General features: G+C 38.2%; 1 protein-coding gene across 2 annotated transcripts in view; it reads right to left on the reverse strand.

Annotated features, from left to right (window-relative positions):
* LOC121729433 (neuroligin-4, Y-linked-like) overlaps positions 1–21,642 on the reverse strand; it is a 92,298-nt gene that overhangs the window by 32,941 nt on the left and 37,715 nt on the right. For both annotated transcript variants that reach the window (XM_042117947.1, XM_042117946.1), the window contains exons 2-4: positions 6,807–7,426; positions 6,147–6,364; positions 5,363–5,512 (exon numbers count right to left, since the gene is read on the reverse strand). In XM_042117947.1, coding sequence (XP_041973881.1) covers positions 5,363–5,512; positions 6,147–6,364; positions 6,807–7,354 — 916 coding nt within the window. In that variant the 5' untranslated portion in view covers positions 7,355–7,426. The remainder of the gene's footprint in view (positions 1–5,362; positions 5,513–6,146; positions 6,365–6,806; positions 7,427–21,642) is intronic.

Below are 21,642 nucleotides of genomic sequence, written 5' to 3' on the forward strand. Positions count from 1 at the left end.
AGAGGACATTGGTATGGTACTAGACTTCGATCGTGGTGTATGGTATGTGAGACACGATAGGTCGCCGGAGTCGATTATTTTTGAAACCAAGCCTTTACGGCCCCTTACCTGTTCGTCTGTGGGTCTTCGCGATGACGAGGGATCCCATCTTTGTCTGGACGAAAGGGAACGTCTGTCGGACCTTCTGAATATCCACGAGAATATTTTTACTCCAGGGGGAGGACCGAGTGATTATGCCGTACATCGTATAGATACGGGAGATGCGGCGCCAATTGCTAGTCCGCCGTATCGCGTTTCTCCCGCTAAGAAAGACATTATTCGTGAAGAAATAGATAAGATGCTGGAAGATGACATCATCGAAGACGCTGAGTCGGAGTGGGCCTCTCCTGTGGTTTTAATACCGAAGAAAAATGGCGAAACCCGGTTCTGTGTAGACTACAGAAAGCTTAATAGCGTCACACGGACTGATAAGTATCCACTTCCGGTTATCGACGAATTACTGCAGAACACAAAAGCAGACTGCGTCATGTCAACGATCGACTTAAAAGCTGGGTATTGGCAAATTAGTGTCGCCCCGGAAGATCGACATAAGACGGCGTTCACAACGCCCTTTGGAACGTTCCAGTTTCGCCGCATGCCGTTCGGCTTAAAAAATGCACCGGCGACGTTCCAGCGGTTAATAGACCGGATGAGGTCTGGTCTCAAGGCCGTCTGCGTCCTGGCATACTTGGATGATATCCTCGTTATATCACCAAATCTGGAGCAGCACCTGAAGGATCTTCAGCAGGTCTTCGAGCGCCTTCGCCTGTTCAACCTGAAAGCAAACAGAAAAAAGTGTTATTTTGCTAGAAATGAGGTTACTTACCTGGGACACGTCGTTTCTTCAAAAGGAATCGAGCCGGATCCTACGAAGGTGGAAGCTGTGATGAATATGAAGCCTCCTACGAACCTGAAAGAGTTAAAAACGTTTTTACAAACCTGCTCCTGGTTTCGGAAGTTCATACCCCAGTTTTCTGATCTAGCTCGTCCGTTGACGGAACTTACTAAGAAAGATCGACGTTGGCTGTGGGGCGAGGACCAGCAAAGAGCCTTTGATGAGCTAAAGGTGCGCCTTTCAAAAAGTCCCATTCTTCGACAAGCAAGTTTTGATGAGCCGTTTGTTTTGCGGACAGACGCCAGTGCCTACGCTCTAGGAGCAGTATTATTGCAAGGCCCATCTCATCATGAAGAGAGACCAATTGAGTATGCCAGCCGGCTGCTCACTGCGGCTGAACGAAATTATCATACCACCGAGCGAGAAGCCTTGGCGGTCGTTTGGGCTTTGGATAAATTCCGAGGGTACCTCGAAGGAGCTCAAGTTCACGTGGCTACCGACCACCAACCATTAAGATGGCTTTTGTCATTAAAGACACCCAGTGGTAGATTGGCCCGTTGGGCGATGAAAATTCAATCGTTTGATCTCCAAATCAATTATACACCTGGTAGAGTTAATCTGGTCGCCGACACTCTCAGTCGTCCAGTGACCAATTTAGCTGAAGAAGCTATTACGGGATCTTGTGGTATTTGTCCCGTAGTCGTCGATTTGCCTCAATGTAGTCCAGAAGACATTCGAAAAGCTCAATTGAATGATTCTGAGGTGAGCAAAGTTATAGAAGATTTTGAAAATTCGGATGACCCTGCAGCAGCTGTACGCTGGACTGACCGGGGCTATTATATTGAACGAGGAGTCCTGTATCGATGTGATCCGGACGGAGTGTCCGAGGAACCACAACTGGTAGTCCCAGAGTCGTTAAAGGCAGAGATCATGAAAGAACTCCATGATGCGCCCACTGCTGGACACTTAGGCTTGGAGCGTACGTTGCGAAAAATTAAAGAAAAATATTATTTTAGAAATATGAGGACTTATGTAGCTCAATACCTTAAATCCTGTGACTTGTGCCAAAAGTACAAAGCGACGAATTTAAAACCTGCTGGTCTGCTTCAGACACCCGTGCTCCAGCAGCGATTCGAAGTGCTTGCGATGGATCTTTTCGGACCCCTTCCTGAAGCCGAAGGCGGAGAAAAGTGGGTTTTTCTCATTGAAGATACGGCGAGTCGGTGGATTGAACTATTTGCACTGTGTGATGCTACAGCTGAGTCGTGTGCAAAGGTTTTGATAGAAGAAGTCTTCCTGCGTTATGGTTTACCTCGTCGAGTTATCTCGGATAATGGTAGTCAGTTTGTCTCGGCAGTAATGCAAAAGGCTATGTTTGTGCTTGGAGTCCAACAGGCCCTAATTCCTGTGTATCATCCGGAAGCAAACCCGGCGGAACGTAAGAATCGAGAGCTGAAGCAGTTACTTGGTATTCTGGTGGGACCAGAACATCGCCAGTGGCCCACTGTACTACCGAAGGTTCGTTTTGCACTCAATAGTGCCTATAATCAAGGAACGGGTCAGACTGCTGCATATCTTACCTTTGCTAGGGAGATGCGCTCCCCTATAACAGTCCACACGGACCTACGAGATATTGTGTCCCAACAAAATTTCGTTCCCCAGATTACGCCTTACCTGAAGGAGTTTGCGCGAATTTTGCTTGATGTTAAGCACCGGGTTGAAGAGCAACAAGATCTTCGAAAGGCCAGTGGTGATAGTAAGAGACGAGAGAGTCCTTCGTTTGCAGAAGGGGACCTGGTCCTCGTGGATGCCCATTTGATGAGCAATGCAGCCAAGGGGTTTACCAGTAAATTTGCCCCAAAACGGGAAGGTCCCTATCGTGTCGCTCAATTAGTGAGTCCCACGTCATTCATTGTTGAGGATGCGAACGGAGTTGTACGAGGCAAGTACCATGCCAGCGCCCTCACACCGTATGTTGGTCCATCCACTGTCGTTGTACATCAGCGCCGCCGTGGTCGTCCAGCCAAGTCACAGACGGGTCGTGCTTGTGACTTGGAGGGGGAGGCTATAGCGCGAAGCACTAAGCAGGCGCCTCGCGCCACCCCTCGCACCGCATCACCGGGGCCAATCATACCGCTGAGACGCTCGGGTCGCGATCGACGACCAATAACACGCTCCGAGTATGAGTATTATCTGCGCGCGCATGTTTAAACTGGAAGCGCGCGCGTCGGTGATCGCGTCACGACAATCGCGTTCGCGCCGTGCTATGTGCAACACGTACAAGTCTCTCGCAGCCCGAAGCCGGTCATATGTAATAATAATAGTTTGTATAGTTTTCATCAGTGTTGAACTCATTGTAAATGTTCAATAAACTATTTCGAACTATACTACCTAATAATTTTATACAGACAATATTTTATATATTTGACAATAAGTAATATAAAACAGAAAGGCCACCATAAATGTTGGTTCTCTATGGTATTGCACTGTAAAATCACCAAAACGCGAACAGAACACCTTCTTCTTACGCCAGTCCAACGCCAGTCTGATAATACTCTGGTAGATAATTACGAGAAAAAATAGTTTACAACCATTTCTTTCTATAGATTACGATAGGATGGTCTTAAGAACAATTATACTATTGAAAGATTAATTTTTCTGGTAAAAGTGCAAGTTGACTTGCCATGCTCTTAAAATTACCTTTAGCTCAATTTTAGGAGTAAATATTCTAATCAATACTTACTTATAGATAATTTAATCTAGAGGCCATTTTTATTAATAAAATACGACGGAAATCGCCATTTTGGTAAAAACCTAAAAAATTAGTTACAATAAAATACGCGATTTATTTATTTGTAAACATAAAAATACTTAAATAAATGAAATTTTTATCAAAATACATTATTTAGGTATTCATTTTAACAAAATATATTAAAAATGTGCACCAATAATATTTTTTATTAAAAAAATATCATTTAAATTTACGAATATAAAAGGCCCATAAGTTTTTTAAAACTATTTCATCAACTTTTACGATAAAATAAATTCGGCACGGAATTTGAGCCCTCCGTTCGCGCGAAACATAAAAAATAAATTATACTTATTTGATTTCATTTCGCCATTAAATCTTTAACTTAAAATACTTTTAACTACGGTGTGCCATTAGAAAATAGGAAATGCTTTTTAAAAGAAAAAACTCTTGTTGATATTTTTATTTAGTTGATTTTGATTATTAGTGGTTTTAAAAATATTCACCACTAGAACGTCAGTAGAGTAATGGTGTTATCTTAATGTAGGCTACAAAACCTAATTCCTTTCTTATGTGCCTCTTATTATGTTCTTATAATAGTTTTGTAGATATTTCTATAGATAAATATAAAATGCTCTTATCGTTATCTAATGATGAATTCTTATGCTGCTCTTGTCATTATAGTGTAGAAAGGTGCCCATTTTTACTGAACTCGGTATATAGGATATCTTCAGGATATCTTCAGGGATTATTGCCTCTTATGTAAGAATACCAAGTTTAATTCTATAAAATAACTAATAGTGCTTCACTAGATATACTTGTGCTGCTTGGGAGCGTAAATCCACTAGATAGTGGATCTACGTTAGTTGGCTTTAGGATCAATTTATCTGATGGTCTCTAAAGCATTCTTAGAAACGAAAGAATAAATTCGAGGCTTAAAAAAGCAATAAGTAATCTTTTATAATCACACTCTATATGAATTTGTGAAGGTTTCAGAACGAAGCACAGAAACAATACAATTAGTTTTTCACGTTGTTCGTGGCGGCCGAAAAGGAAGATCTTCCGACCGAGCGAGATAGCATGCTCGGTCAGGCCGAAGCCCACTGACGTCATTTCAGACGTTGTATATATCTTGCCGTTCTCCGAAACTTTGATAGCGCGATGCAGGAATGTTAGGCGAATTGTGGGTACCGCCACAAGTTTTATTTGTTTCGATTAACGAGGAACATATTATTATTAAATATGAAATTAAGTATTAAACAACATCAACTATAAAAGCAATTATAGTAATTGATGTTGTTTTTCCAAATCTGTTATAAATGTCTCTGTTATATTATTGAATGTCCTTTGTTCTCACTAATTTATTTTCATTAAGTATGATCTTCCGCTACTCCAACTCTAATAGTAATCAATAATAATATGCTAAACTAGATGACGCCCGGAACTTGGTCGAGCCAAAACTCGTTTATCGCGCGGGAACCGTACCGGTTTTTCCGGGATAAAAGTATCCTATGTCCTTTCCCGGTACTGAAAGTATCTCCATGCCAAATTTCAACAAAATCGGTTCAGCGGTTTGAGCGTGAAAAGGTAACAGACAGACAGACAGACAGACGGACTGACCAACAGACAGACAGACGGACAGACAGACAGAAACACTTTCGCATTTATAATATTAGTATGGTAGTATGGATATGACACAGAAATTATCTGTACTACAAAATCTACAAAAGTTTACTCACCCAAAACTCCAAGTCGATAATTCAGAGTCACTACTATCAAATCCGTATAGCTCGCTAGAACTGCTCCATCATAAGGTGTCCCTGAACTCAGTGAGTATCCATCACCGTGTATATAAACAAGAACTGGTAACGCTAATTTAGTTTCATCCACTGAAAACAAAAAAAATGCTAGAGAAAAAATAACAATTTGAAATGGAAACGTTAATTCTAGTAGCTATGCAAATGATATGAAATTTAATCGGTTTTATATAGATACACATCTTACTACAAAGGAAGATCCAGTCTACACGGCGCGTTGCGTCAATGTTGCGTCGACGCAGCGCTGCCGTTGCGTTTTACATACAAATAACCAAGCTGTTCACACGGCGCGCTGCGTCGTCGCAACGCACATATTATGACGGACAGCAGCCCCCGAGACAAAGCGGGAGGGGATGTTGACGGACTGCTTCGTAATAAAGCTGCGATGACGCAGCGCCCGTGTGGCCGACTATGCGTCAAACGGCAGCGCTGCGTCTACGCAACGCTGACGCAACGTGCCGTGTGGACTGGCTCTAATAAATACAGAAGCAGACTTGCAGTTGACAGGACGATCTTTAATCCCATTGATTTATAACGAATACGAAAATCGAATTTTGTAGTAAATTCAATTTTCGTTCAAATCGCATTCAGGCACATAAACATGTCTGATTAATAAAATATTATCTGAATTGGCAATTTCGTTGCAGATATTTATGTCGGAGAGCTCAATTACCTCCACATTTTATGTTTGTCGTATTTCACTTACTTTGCAATGGGGCGAAGATGTTTAAATACAGACAATCTTCGCTTTGGTTCTTAAGATAAGGCATCAGTCTTTTTATATAATCTAATCTGCCTTTCGGCATTTTTTCTAGTAGGAGCCTCTCGTCGTTCAAATCTGGCAGTTTTTGAGGACAGGCTGGGCCAGGGCGGTCAGACACTCGCACACCATCCCAAGGCGACGGAGTCCTTGTTGGACTAAACCTAAAATCATGATCCTAAATTTAGAACCAGAGAGTAATAAACAAACTTCTAAAAGGCCAGGATGTTTTATTACACTCCAGTCATAATATAAATGTCTATTGTCTAGTCTGGCAAATTTAAATGAAAACAGTCACTCTAATAAAGGAAAAAAATAATAATTAAATGAAATGGATGAAAACAATAGGCCACAAATGTAAGTATTATGATGAGAAAAGGCACATTTTTTCTTAAAAGAATCTTTATAACAAATGAAAGAGTTTCACTCAAATTAATTGTTTCTAAAGTTAATAAAAAAAGAATGATGAAAAGGGTAATATTTTAACTAAGACATAACTTAAAATGTCAATCTAAATTATTATTTTTTTCATCATCTTTATGAATTAAATTCCACAGATACAAAAGGTCTCGAAGATTTAGACGAAATAAAGTTAAAATAACTTACCTATTTGATCCAACAGGTGGTGTAGCGTATGGGACGCCTAAAAAAACTTCCAAAGGACTTAAATATCTGTGTTCATCCATTGCCAAAACTATCCCCTGTAATTTTCCATATTTTGTTTCCACTATTCTACTGCTTATTTTAAACTTAACATTAGATTTAGGGACTGGATTTGATGGATTCAAGTAATATCTTTTATAATCACCATAATTGCTATACGTGTTTTCACGATTGTAAAATTTGTTAGGTTGTAAAAAATCTTCATTATAATATGGATTGCTATCAAAATTGACTTTGGCATGATAATCGTCTGTGTGATCTGGATCGTGCTCCTCATAATCATCACTCGGTTGATCATTCTGTACATTAACACTTTCACTTTTTTGATTCATGTTTGTTGTATTCGAATTAACATTTTGTACAAATAGAAAAACTGTCAGTAGGAATATTTGAAAATTAAAACTTGGATGTTTAGCGTATCTATTTTTATCATTATATTGGCACATCACAGCTTTAGTTCGAAATTTCCCGTAGTGTCCAATAGGAAGCATGCTTTGTCATGTTATCATCTTTGTTATGTATCTGTGAGATACATCCCTGGGACTGCTGTCTGCACGTATCATCTGAAACAAGAGACACAGGAAATAAATAAAATGATAGAGGTTTATTGTTGAGATGTCGCAATGCCGACGAAAATTAATTCGTAACTTATACGATCCCTTACTGCAGTGGTTTATTAAACACACAAATTAATTTAAATACATTTCTACAAATAACAGTAAACTCTTGCCAGTATACACATTTTATGAACCATAAGTTTTAAAACATTTTAATATTATCATGTACTTAATATAGGTTAACTAATATCTTTCAGAATTATATTTTTCAATGTTTCATTCAAAATGCGTCTTTTGTGTGAAATGAAATTTACATAATATTCTTTTTTTCCTTCAAAACAACCTTGAAATAAATATTTTAGCATACTCTTTTGTATACGACAATACTCGCCTCAGGCGTTATTTTTCTCACATATTTTGCACGCACTTAGCACTTCATGATACGAAATTTCCACGCGAATAAAATGGTAATAAACAAACCCTTTTTTATTTCGTGCCCTATCCTAAGTGCCTCTAAAACTTTGTTGCTTCGACTGTATGTATATTGTATATGACGTAGGAAAACATACTAAGCTTTCACATGTTATGTTTCCTAAATCTAGATAAACTCTAGCCAGTAAATTGTGTAATAAATTCAGTTTACCGTATACCTATAAAAATATTCATACATCATAAAAAGAAGCGCTTAACAAGCTTACAATATACAGCCTTTACAAAATATAGCTGTAGCTGTAGCGTAAAGTTGGTAAGTACATAATAATTATAAAATATACATCATAGCAAGATGTAATATGATGTATCGTACATCAGCTTATTACATCTTTCCATAGAGATGATCAGAAGTCCACACACGTCAATACACGACGTAACAAAAATAAATTATAATACTTTACGATGAGTTACCACTAACCCCTATTGAGCTCACCGTGAAAGTGGCAGCGCTGAAAGAGTAACTTTTTTTTGTAACTTTTGTTTGGGCAAATGCCTGAAAGGCCTGATAGACGTACGAACTTAAAGCACGCGGGTTTTAAGTTCGCGAACTTACTCGGCTCGCGTCGGTGACACACGAGAATCGCTCACACTGGATTGCCCCCAGGCTCGCGGCTCGCGGCTCTTTGCTGACACACAGGCGATTAAAGCTTAGGCCAAACCTATGCGACCAGGCGACTGCGAAGCGTAGCGTCAAGTTGTCAAATGTGTGTACAAATATTGTATACAAAAAACACATTTGATGACTTGACGCTCCGCTTCGCAGTCGCCTGGTCGCGTAGGTTTGGCCTAAGCTTAAGATCGTCGAGCCATAAGTCCGCGTACTTACTCGCACGTCTGTCACCCCCTTATCACTAACACGCTTCCCCATACAAATCACAAAAACAAATTGCTCTCCTAAACGCTGCCACTTTCACAGCGAACACTATACAGGGGACCTATACATACGTATTACGTATAGTACGTATATTTTTACATCCGGAAGTTTCCTATGGAAAGATATACTATAGTACTGTAATATATTATACAATATCTTCACATTATAACTGTCGTGTGTAACTTACTTCTTGCCCTTTTTCCGGACGCATTTATTCGGAAACTAATCAACAAAGTAATTAACAAAAAACATTTCCGGTAGTAAACAGATTAATATACGTAAACAATTCTCTCGGAAATTAGCCAAGCCAAGATTTGGCTACAGTTTACTGCCCCCTCGGCGCCCCCGAATTACATTCCGGCAAAGGTTTGTTATCCTAATCACAATAATAACTTTTTGTTAGTGCGTGCCGATGTTAGCTGTTTTTCCCAATTAGGTATTGTTATATAAGGTTAAAGTAAAATATGAGGTAACGTAATGAAATGAAATGAAAATTATTTCTTTCTGAATAGGTTAACAAGATTAACACAGTTTTTAGAACGTTTTTTTTTTTAATGAAATAAGGGGGCAAACGAGCAAACGGGTCACGTGATGGAAAGCAACTTCCGTCGCCCATGGACACTCGCAGCATCAGAAGAGCTGCATGTGCGTTGCCGGCCTTTTAAGAGGGAATAGGGTAATAGGGGAGGGTAGGGAAGGGAAGGGAGTAGGGGAGGGTAGGAAAGGGAATAAGGTAGGGGATTGGGCCTCCGGTAAACTCACTCACTCGGCGAAACACAGCGCAAGCGCTGTTTCACGCCGGTTTTCTGTGAGAACGTGGTATTTATCCGGTCGAGCCGGCCCATTCGTGCCGAAGTATGGCTCTCCCACGTAAAAGTCAAACGTCTACATGAGGCCTACCACCATAACAAAAAGCTATAGTATTTTATTATACTTGGTTAAAATATTATGGTTTATTATTTAATACTTATGTCTAGACATTCGAAAAAAACATATTTTACCAGAAAAAAAATAAAAAAACAAGATAGTAAAAAACATTACATTTTGTAGAAAGTCATCATTACATTACACAAATACAGACATTTCAAATTTCAATGTATGATTGTAGGAGATTCATTTGATAAAATCGTTTAACCACCCTTACTTCAAATACTGTAAAAAACATTGCTTCATCATAAATAATAAGGGATACTCCCTTATTATTTATGTGTATAAAAATAAACTAAAAGTCTATTTCAAATTGTCTCTAAAATGGCCTACGTACCGTGTTCTTCATATTATTTAAATCACTGTAAGTATATAAAATATTGTATTGATTGATAATTTACTACATGAAACAGCTAAAATTAATTTAAATATATTTTTGTGAATAACTACTAACAGGATAAAAAAACCTAAAGTATTAATATCAGAATAAAATTATAAATAATACAAAATATTATATTTTAATCATATTTGTCTAAGTGTTATGTCCTTACACGTAAGAAAAGTCAATTGACAAAATATGAAGCACAGAAAATTTTATAATATCGAGTATAGTATCATAGTGTTTTCACTTTTAGTCTAAATTGAAATTGATCTGAGTTTACTTAAAATAAAAAAATATCCGACAAAAAAAGTATAAGTAATACTAGATTTATTTTAATTATTAAATGGCGAAATATCAGTTTTACCCATATATACTTATAACAAACATATTAATTACATCGCAAGCTACAAAACAAATTACTTTTGTTTGTATAGTTAAATAAAACCGACGCAGTACATAAAAATAAACACAAATGGAAATTTCTTTTTAAAATATTATATTTTCATTCTCCGCAGAGCGCAACGCAAACTGCGAAGCCAATCGTCGTTTTAAAACTTTAGTATTCTCTTGTTTTGCATCAGATGCGTCACGTTTCTTGGATGAAAACTAACAATTCCCTTTATAATCGGGTGCTAGCAAGCATTTTACTATTATAAATGCGGTAGCAAGAGGGTTCGGAATGTCACAATAGAAATATTATGATTAAGACCGATTCTTAGTAATAATTCTAGACTGCCCAAATTGGCATAGGAACATACGCATGGAAGAATGAACAGGGCACGTCTGGGACCAACCATTTACGGGTTTCCTCACGATGTTTTCCTTCACCGTGCGAGCGATTATGCAATAATATGTACTTCAGATCTGAGTATGTCTCATTGGTACATGCCTCCACCCTGGACCGAACATGCACCTGCACTCTCTAGTGAGAAACAAAGGTCTACCTACGCCACGGATGCAAATAAGAACGGTAAAACACAATCTAAATTAAATAAAAGCGTATTCAAAGTTTACAAACCACTTAACATATTTCACCGGTTTGTTTATTTAATTGAAAAGTTGGTTTTGTGGTCAGTTAACCTACTTATTTCAAACTACTTTTTCCCTCGCGCAAAAAGAATTCAACTAACCATGTTCAGTTAATCCGTGGTTTAATTCATTCCTGCATATTTTAGGTCACTTAGGGCCTGTTTCACCACTTCCTGATAAGGCTATGCCCCAATTAACTTGACAGATCAAGCATGGAGAATCTGTCAAAAAAGTTGTGAATAGCCATTAGGCACGTTATCAGAAATTGGTGAAACAGGCCCTTAAGATTATCAGATTCACCGAAGAAATTGTCCTTTAGACAAATTTATTTATTTTTCATTCATTCAATTATTTTCTACACTTTTTTCAGTCTGTATAATAAAATGAAATTTACATTAAGACGTGAGCCCTTTGTTATTAGTAGAAGAGTCAGTAACATGATAGTGGATTCAAAATAATAATCACTTATCACTTCTATACTTATTATAAAACAAAGTCGCTTTTTTCCCTCATGTCCCTTTGTTCCCTTTAATCTTTAAAACTGAGCAACGGATTTTGATGCGGTTTTCTTTAATAGATAGAGTGACTAAAGAGGAAAGTTTATAAGTTTAATAAAATTACATAGTGGAAAATGCTGTTAATTTTGGGGTTTCTAATGTGATGTCGTAAATAATTACATTTTTTTCCGCTTATATTATTGCAAACGCAGGCTGAACCCTACGAGATTTATCAAAATAATGTACTAATTATTGTTCACTATGAAAATGTCTACAGAAAACTTCGCGATGGTATACCGTATATTATGTCTATCTCGGATATCCCACAAAAATATTTTTTTGTTATTTTTTGTGGGATATATAATTTTCGAAGCGATTTTTACCAATACGGCAATAATCCTTATTCAATTAAATACTTTAAATACATTACTGATTCAATATTATAGATCTACATGGCCCTTTATAGCATGTGATTTAAATGAATATTTTCAAAGATATTACAGATTTAAAAATTGCGGGACGTAGCTTTTGCGGTGGTACCGAATACCGATAAATGCGGGCCACGGGTAGTATTGAATATAATAATTAAAAACTACTGAATCGATTTTAATTATTTCTTCTGTGAGTGACATAGGCTTTAATATATTTTATACTCGTGCGAAGCCGGGGCGGGTCGCTAGTATTAATATTTAAGTTTATTTGCAAGCGTTCAGGTTGCCTAAAGATTTTTTATTTGCTCGAAATAATTTTGGTACATATGATAATATTTAATTTTATGTTAAACGAGCTTTTTCCCGCGGCTTCGCTCGCGTTAAGAAGTATTATCATACACAAACTTTCATCCCCTATTTTAACCCCTTGGAGGTAGAATTGATCAAAATACTTTCCTAGCGGATGCCTACGTCATAACATCTACCTGCATGCCAAATTCAGCCCGATCGGTCCAGTGGTTTGGGTTGTGCGTTGATAGATCACCATGTCAGTCAGTCACCTTTGAGTTTTATATAGATAGAAGATTATTTTATGCGTAATTGCTGTTATTGTGATCATATTGGTGCAAACACCAACTGGATTTCAAGCGAAATTTAATGACGATCGCAAATTCAAAACAGAAAAGCACGAAACGGATAGTTTGTTTATTTATCGTTAGTCTTTAATCGTCAGAGGAGCGCGGAGTTACGGAGCACTTCGGGATGGACGTTTTATTTGTTTAATGAGAATTTGCATCCGCTTCCCGACTTAATTATAGTCGCGTTCGTTCAGAAACTTTCGCGTTACCGTCAATTGTTTCGTCAAAGTAAAATTGAGCCAATTTTGAAATAATTAAGAAATAAGTAAACTCACCCCAGTTTTGGTGGCGGACGGCCGCCGTAGACGGCGTATTGTCACAATATTATCATACTGAATTATAAATGCGAAAGTGTGAGAGTGTGTTAGCTCGTCCAATTTAAAATTTCTATTGCGACGTCTTGCAAATCTGTCAATTCCATAGAAATTTAGAAATGCATCTACGCGTCGCGTTGCGGTTTGAATTGACCAAAATGACCATAAGGCTGGCTGCATACACGTTTTCCGTATTCGATTTCCTCATGTGGAATTACTATTTGGAATTCTGTGAGACAAGCGCTTACGTTCGTTTTTTTCACGTGCGAACGCGCCGGTAAGCACTTTAAACGTACGTGCGGAATTCGACCCGTTCGGAAAAAAACGAACGTGTGCGCCAGTGTATTTTCTACTGATTCCATGCATTCGGATTTCCGAATACGGAAAACAAATTCGGAAATGATGTGTATGCGGCCAGCCTAAGCGTCTCTGAGTACGGCCGATAGTGTATTTACTTTAATATTCAAGTTAATTCAACTCAAAACTGTCCTACAAGTGAAAATGATAAAAATATACGTAACCTAATAGATTTATTAGAGTTCAGTGAACATAAAGATAACGAAGTCTCGCTTCAAAATGTTATTTGATAAGAATATATTTGATTAAATTTTCACCAACCAGCATCACGATGATAACCTAGAATACAAAGTAACTAAGATAAACTGAAGAGTGAAGTAGCCCATTACAATTTACACTCGTCGAGTCTTTATCTCAATTTTATGTATTTGAAAATTTTAGGTATTTTTCAAGACTTTATTCTGTGAACGTATTTATTCAGTACTAAAATATGATGCCTGCAAATCCGTTGCGCCAAAATTCGTTTACCGCGAAGTGGGACCGAAGAAATACCATGTTCTCACAGAAAACCGGCGTGAAACAGCGCTTGCACTGTGTTTCGCCGAGTGAGTGAGTTTACCGGAGGCCCAATCCCCTACCATATTCTTTTCCCTTCCCTACCCTCTCTTATTACCCTATTCTCTCTTAAAAGGCCGGCAACGCACCTGCAGCTTTTCTGATGCTGCGAGTGTCCATGGGCGACGGAAGTTGCTTTACATCAGGTGACCCGTTTGCTCGTTTGCCCCCTTATTTCATAAAAAAAAGTAATCGTAAATTTTTGAGGAACAAAAAGTATCCTATGTTCTTCCCCGGGACTCCAAAGTATCTCTGTGCCTGACTTTATAAAATCGGTCCTATAGTTTTTGAGCCTACTTGATGCTAAACAAGATTTTCCTGTTATAAACATCAAATAAACTTCAGCATTTCAGCTCCAACACATCATGTCTACCCAATAGCTATGTCCACACTATGCTATTTCCAATTTTTGTCATCTTCTTTTTATTCAACTTTCATTTGGCATATTCAATAGTTTAATGCGTCAAAATACACTCGCGTTGAAAGAAAAGTGTCATAAGCTATGTCCACACTGTGCACTTTCATCTTCAATTTTCGTCATCAACTTTCATATTGGCGCATTCAATAATTGAATGCGTCAAGGAACGCAACGCCAATGTTGTCATTTTTGAAGTTTTGGATACGGTCAGAGGGCATGCGTCGCGGGCATGCCTCACGTTCGCTGTTGACTGCGCAATAACACATGCCCTTGACGTGTTCGTCAAGGGCATGCGTTATTGTGCAGTCAACAGCGAACGTGAGGCACAGTGTGGAAAAAGCTATAGCGAGCGCCACGATTTCAACGCACGTCACGGGCATGCCTCACGTTCGCTGTCGCGCTATAACGCATGCCCTTAATGAACAAAAAAAGGCCCAGTGTGGACAAAGCTATAAACCTTCATCTACAATTATTTTACAAGTTGGAGTGATAGTGATGATATTTTAATATAACATGATATTATATTCCACAGGGAGCTCGTTACTGCGGCAATCTCTTTTAATGCTGCGATACCGGCACTGTCGTAATTGCCCAAAATAAGCCACTGCTGAATCAATCCGCAGGCTTAAGCTTATCTCGAGTCCCGCAGTGTTTTACGGGTGGTGCAGATAATTTGATTGACGTGACGTTTCCTCGTCGCATTGAGTGTAATCTCTTTACTTCTTAATTTAGCCTAGAGATACTTGAGTCCCGGGAAAGGACATATGGATACTTTTTATTCCGGAAAAATGTACGGTTCCCACGCCATAAACTAATTTTGGCGCAGAAAATAATTTATTTGACATGCGCGTACTTTTTTTTATGAAATAAGGGGGCAAACGAGCAAACGGGTCACTTGATGGATAGCAACTTTCGTCGCCCATGGACACATGCAACATCAGAAGAGCTGCAGGTGCGTTGCCGGCCTTTTAAGAGGGAATAGGATTATAGGGTAGGGGAGGAAAGGATGGAAATAGGGAAGAGTAGGGAATTGGGCCTCCGGTAAACTCGCTCACTCGGCAAGCGCTGTTTCACGCCGGTTTTCTGGGAGCCCGTGGTATTTCTCCAGTCGAGCCGGCCCATTCGTGCCGAAGCATGGCTCTACCATGTACTATTTCCTCTTTAAATTGAGAGAACAATACATAGCTACTTATATACCATCTTATTTTTCACGCTAGTTCGTAGGGTTAGGGCCTGTTTCACCACTTCCTGATAAGGCTATCCACCAATTAACTTGACAGATCAAGTATGGTGAATCTGTCAAAAAGTTGTGAATAGCCTATTAGGCACTTTATCAGAAAGTGGTGAAACAGGCCCTTAGTATAAAAAACTAGCTGTTGCTCGCGTGTAATCTTTTCAAGCTTAAGAGGGCGACTAACCCAAAAAATCAAACATCCTCCTTCTCTCTTTACACTCACGCCCGTCTTTCATATGCCAGATGAAAAAGGACGGCGCGGATTCATCGCTAAATTAGTATTTTCTCATTAACTCGATAAATATACAACATTTTAAAAATCCGCTAGGTCGATCTAGCGGATTTTTCCATTGAGATTCCAAAATTCTATTATTGAGAGATCGATCTCTCAATGATAGAATTTTATACAATGTGTTAAAATATTGACTTAGTTCAATGCACGGTTATGGCAATAAATGAAAAATTCGTGAAAATTAGATGCATCTTTGTAATTTTTATCTATCGAGAAAATTTTAAGATATTATCGTGTTTTTGCTCAGATCGAATTCTCGGAAATATAATTTAGTATCTAATTTTAGAAAATGAAACAATTCGGGGCTTATTTTCAAGTATAAAAATGAATTATAAAATCGACAATTTAGGGTTAGTCGCCCCCTTAACCATGAACCGATTGTAATAAAATTTCGAGTTTAGATCCAGAAGATGAAATATACTTTTTATAACGGAAAATACTTGCCGCGGCTACGATAAATGAAATTCTGTGTGAAAGTATGCCTTGTTTAAAATAAATATGCCTCATAATTCTAAGAGTGGCTCAGCATTGTCCGCCCAGTCTTAACCTTGCATAAGTTGAGTGTAAATTACCTTATCCCCGTAAAATATGCAACTCTCGGCAGCGGGATTGAAATCTGGAAGGCCTTAAGGATTTAAAGGAAAAAATATGGAGATTTTAGTATTGTGCTCGTAATAGAGCTTAAGAAATATTAATGTGTCTATTTTTATTGTACAATGTAGGTACTGGCAGTCATGAAATTTAAATAAAATCTTCAAAGGCACCACCTTGAGTGTTTTTGTACACTTGTTTTAGTATTAGACTCAATGATATTCTATGTTACTAACGTAACTAGATTGGAAGTTTACGGTAGCAACGCGTTGCCACTTCGAAGATGCCTGCAGGCATATCTCACATACATAATGACATAACGAATATATGACTTGACATTGTCTTTTGAACAAAAAAGTGGTTACGCATTTCTGAGAATCTTTTGTAAGACATTGCTACTCTAGTATTTTAGAAACTCATTGATTAGACTGTAGACATACCGTACATGCATAATTATTTGTGACATAAGCTCTAACGGCATCGAAGCAAACAACAACATTTGTAATAAATTTAGTTAATATTGAAGTATGATATAACTTCATTCATACCACACAACGACAGGAAAGATTTAGTTTGAACTTACACTAGGGTAACGTTTTAGATTTTTGAGTCAGACAGAAAAAGCGAATTGAAGTAAGTTAACCAGCGCAATACACAATTTTCACGCTAACTCAACTCTGAGTACGTTAAGGCTCAGACACACGTTTTCCGTATGCGATTTCCGAATTCGTTTTCTGTATTCGGAAATCCGAATGCATGGAATCAGTAGAAAATACATTAACTTTTTTTTCTCCTTTTCTGCTATCAGCAATCAGCTTTATCGGAGCTATAGTTTGTTGAGGTCGCTTTTAATAGGAGTAAGTGGTTGTTGTTCCCTTAAACATCATTCCATGTCTAAAATCTGTTTCTTCTTAAGGCGAATAGTGTCTCGACCTGTAGTATTGAAGAGATTTTGCGCAAGTACATTTTGGTGTTCTTTAAGTCTGCTCTTATATTTAGTGGTGTATGAATTTACTGTTTCCTTTATTGTATCTATTTGCAGGTAAATACATTAACTGGTGCACACGTTCGCTTTTTTTCCGACCTTTTTAGTCGGGCTTTGGCCCACCACACATTCCCACCACTGTTATATCTCCTGTGTCGCCAGGATCGACAGCGGTATCCAACTAAGAAAACCCTTTGATATGATCTCAGGGAGCCCGAAGGACATGCTAAAGCTGTCTTGGGACCCGCAACGAAATTAATCAGAAGAAAATAGGAGTAGGAAGAATTCCAGATTTTTTTCCGACCGGAACGAATTCCGCACGTACATTTTAAGCGCAAGCCAGCGCGTTTGCGCGCGAAAAAACGAACGTTTGCGCTAGTCTCACGGAATTCCGAAAACGGAAAACGGATTCGGAAATCGAGTACGGAAAACGTATGTATGTGACTAGCCTTAAAGTCAAATACCAACATAAACCACGTTAACGTGAGTGTTAAAAAGGGTTCGGAATGAAATAATTTTTAATGTCGAAGAAAATGAAAACGTTATGTCCAAATTCGGGGTGTATTGAAGGCCATGAATTCGTATTTATCGCAGAAATGGCTGTTGAAGCGCCCACTTGGGTAAACGGTGTAATTATCCGACATTTTATTCATAAAACTCGGTAAATGGAATAATAGGGTTTTGGGTGCGGTAATTGTACCAGTATGAAGTACCACTAACACAGTCGTTAGTCGTTATGACTGTAGCTTGCTACTTTAGTCATGTAGTCTACAAGATTATGAACTACAAGTTTTACACAGGAGATTCTGCAGTTATTTTCACTTATTTAATAATCATGGTTATGAGGGAAATGTGTGGCCAATAAGTTCATGTTTATGTTCTCTCTAGAAAAAATTGAAGCTGTTCGATATATTATAAAATAAGGATAACTTAGAAATAAAAAATTATTGAAACATAAAAAATAATTACAAATAATTACATTATAGTTTAAATTTTTTGCGCACCTCGTATCTAAGTCATTAGTCATTACATTATTTTAGTCATAGCATTATTTTACTAAGATTTAAAATCAAACAACCAGGTTATTTTCAACAAAAGGGTAATTTTGAAAACTATAGTATAACAATAAAGTACAACAATTTCGTACCCACACACCCAGCATAAACAAAACCCTCGTCGTTACAAACTCCAACCCCCCCAAATCCCCCAACCTCCCCAAACCCCCCAACCTCGTCTAAGTACCCCGTAAATTTTTACACAACTCTTATAACACCCTTATAACGGCGTTATGGACTCAACTGGATATTTACCCTACCTCTATAGAGTTAGCCTGAATAAAATAATCGTTAAGTATAGATTTTTATGAAAATGGGTGCTTTGTATGAAACACACCAAAGTTTTTCTGATCAGTCGTATATCCATTTTTACGACCATTGAGATAGTGAGAAATTATTGTGTGTATTTAGTTTGCTTAGTAAAAGTAAATTTAAATTTCTAATTATTCTCTTAAGCGATAATAACAAATATTGACATCTCACTAAAAACGGAAATAAACATTTTTAGAAGTGAGAAGGTTATAGATATGAAAATAATACTTTTGCTTTTTATGATGTGGAAAGAAACAGATAAGAAATAAGTTTTCAATAAACCTTATAATTACCTACTTTTAATCATAGTAACCTCTCACATGAAACAATTATAGGGTTTTTTACAACAAAATTAGAAACAAATCCAGCCAGAACGACATTTAGTCTCCTGTTTTTCATAATAAATTCAAGTACTCCAACTACGCCGAAGGAATTTCTTATTCGGAAATACTTGTATCGGTATCCCTTACTTTGAATAAAATAACCTTCGAATATAAATGATCTCTGCAAAATGCCTAATTTGAATATGGAATTATTCTTTTTCTCATTCGGATTCTCTTAAAATTCTGTTCTAATTTCGATTTTATAATTTCTGGCTTTTGTTTTAAATCCCAAGTTTTTTATTTCTCTTAATTATTTCAGCTAAGGCTGAAAATTATTAGATTTACGATATTTTTTAAGCTGTTTCATAGCTTTTTTCGCGTGCTTTGGGCAACCGAATCAAGAAATTCCGTAACGAAAATAAACTTAACACTTCCCACTGTGTCCGGCACAGCGAAGCGGCGTTGCTGTGCATCGTCTAACGTTGCTTCAGTTTGGCAAACTTCGGCAAGGTGTTTTTGTGTGCGTGTGACTAGACGTATGCGAATTATGATTGCATAAGTTGTCAAAAAATGCTGTTGAATAGCGTTACCGCGGCAGTCTCCGAGTGCCACACGTATTTTCTTGTATAAAGATGTTTGAATTTAAATCTCTTTATTGTGAGAGCGTCAACTAGTTAAGCACAATATTTGCCCTTTAGACAACCCTCTCGTCTAAATTTAAACCGCCAAAACTGAAAATAGACATCAACGATAATTTACGAAACAGTTATATCATACGATGGTACATTGTCAATAAACCGCTTTATTAGTTATGCTGTTCGTGCTTAGCTAAAACAATTAGAGTTATTGGCTAGCAGCCATGTACATTGTACAGTCACTAAACGACATTCTAACGTTATTGTTATAGTAATAAAGTTCAAAATTGCTACACCGCGGGTACAGAGAATGTACACTTGGTAAATGGCCAAGATAGTGGGAAAGCTGACGTATCTTATAATTAACATTGTGCAGCGGTTTCTTTGTAATAATTTCCAGTTTGTACCTTTTTCGCTGGAACGCTCAAAATGAAAAGTTAAAAGAAAATCAATTTTGTTAATTGGAAACACGGTAAATTGGTTACGTCTTAGTTCGATCTCACCAACTATGAAAAGCATTTCTTTTTTTTTTAATGAAATAAGGGGGCAAACGAGCAAACGGGTCACCTGATGGAAAGCAACTTCCGTCGCCCATGGACACTAGCAGCATCAGAAGAGCTGCAGGTGCGTTGCCGGCCTTTTAAGAGGGAATAGGGTAGGGCCATCCCTACCCTCCCCTATAATTACCCTATTCCCTCTTAAAAGGCCGGCAACGCACCTGCAGCTCTTCCCATGAAGGGGAGGGAATAGGGGAGGGTAGAGAAGGGAATAGGGTAGGGGATCGGGCCTACGGTAAACTCACTCGGCGAAACAAAGCGCAAGCGCTGTTTCACGCCGGTTTTCTGTGAGAACGTGGTATTTCTCCGGTCGAGCCGGCCCATTCGTGCCGAAGCATGGCTCTCCCACGTATAAATTTAGTGCGAACTATTTCTGAATAAACATAACTTTCATCAAAGACGTCGAAACTTTCAAACTGGTTTTTCAATTCAGGTGTATAAGAGCCGACAACCGTTGTACGTTTTAGGTCAACTGCTTAATGGCTTTGTTTTGTATAAAATGGTGTTGCTATTATCTGGCGGGCTTGTTCCATGGACCTGATGGATTTCCATTTCCCTTTCCAAGAAACGGCAGAAATGGGTCCACTGAGTATGAATTAAGGAAGATACAAGCTCGGTGAAAGTACGTAGTGCATTCAAGAATACGCTTATTTCCAACATGAACGCCTCCATGGTCCAGTGGTTAAGAGCGTGGCTCTTGACTCGGAGGTTGTGGGTTCGATCCCCTTGTTGGAAACATGTTATTTCCAAGTTTGATTAGGACAATGCAGGCTGATCACCTGATTGTCTGACAAGTAAGATGATCCATGCGTTGGATGGGCATGTAAAAAGTCGGTCCTGCGCCTGATCTCTCTTCCGTCCCACTTGGTTATGAGAGTGAAGGAATAGAGAGTGCTCTTGTGTATTGCGCACACACTTGGGCACTATAAAATTACTCCTGCGTACCTGGTCTGGTTCCAATGAAACCGGCCACCGTCAGCAAAACCGGTGTGGGGGGTATTATTATTATTTCCAACAGTTTTATTTTTATTTTTACCTGCTATTTTGTTGGACGTATTTAGGAATTTAGGTTCTATAATAGTTCCTCTGACCGAGCAGCTTGAGCACTTTAATGTATTCATACTTACTATAATATTATGATAAACGTGAAAGTAGAATATGTCTGTCTGTATGTCTGTTACTTCGTCACGCTCAAACCGCTGAACTGATTTTGCTGAAATTCGATGTGATGATACTTTGAGTCCCGAGAAAGGACAATGCCTACATCTAGATGTATGCGTGTAGACTAGCTGCTCATGTATTGTAAGATAATTGTTAATACGTA

The sequence above is a fragment of the Aricia agestis genome, chromosome 8, assembly GCF_905147365.1.
Source record: "Aricia agestis chromosome 8, ilAriAges1.1, whole genome shotgun sequence".
NCBI classification, from domain to species: Eukaryota; Metazoa; Arthropoda; class Insecta; order Lepidoptera; family Lycaenidae; genus Aricia; species Aricia agestis.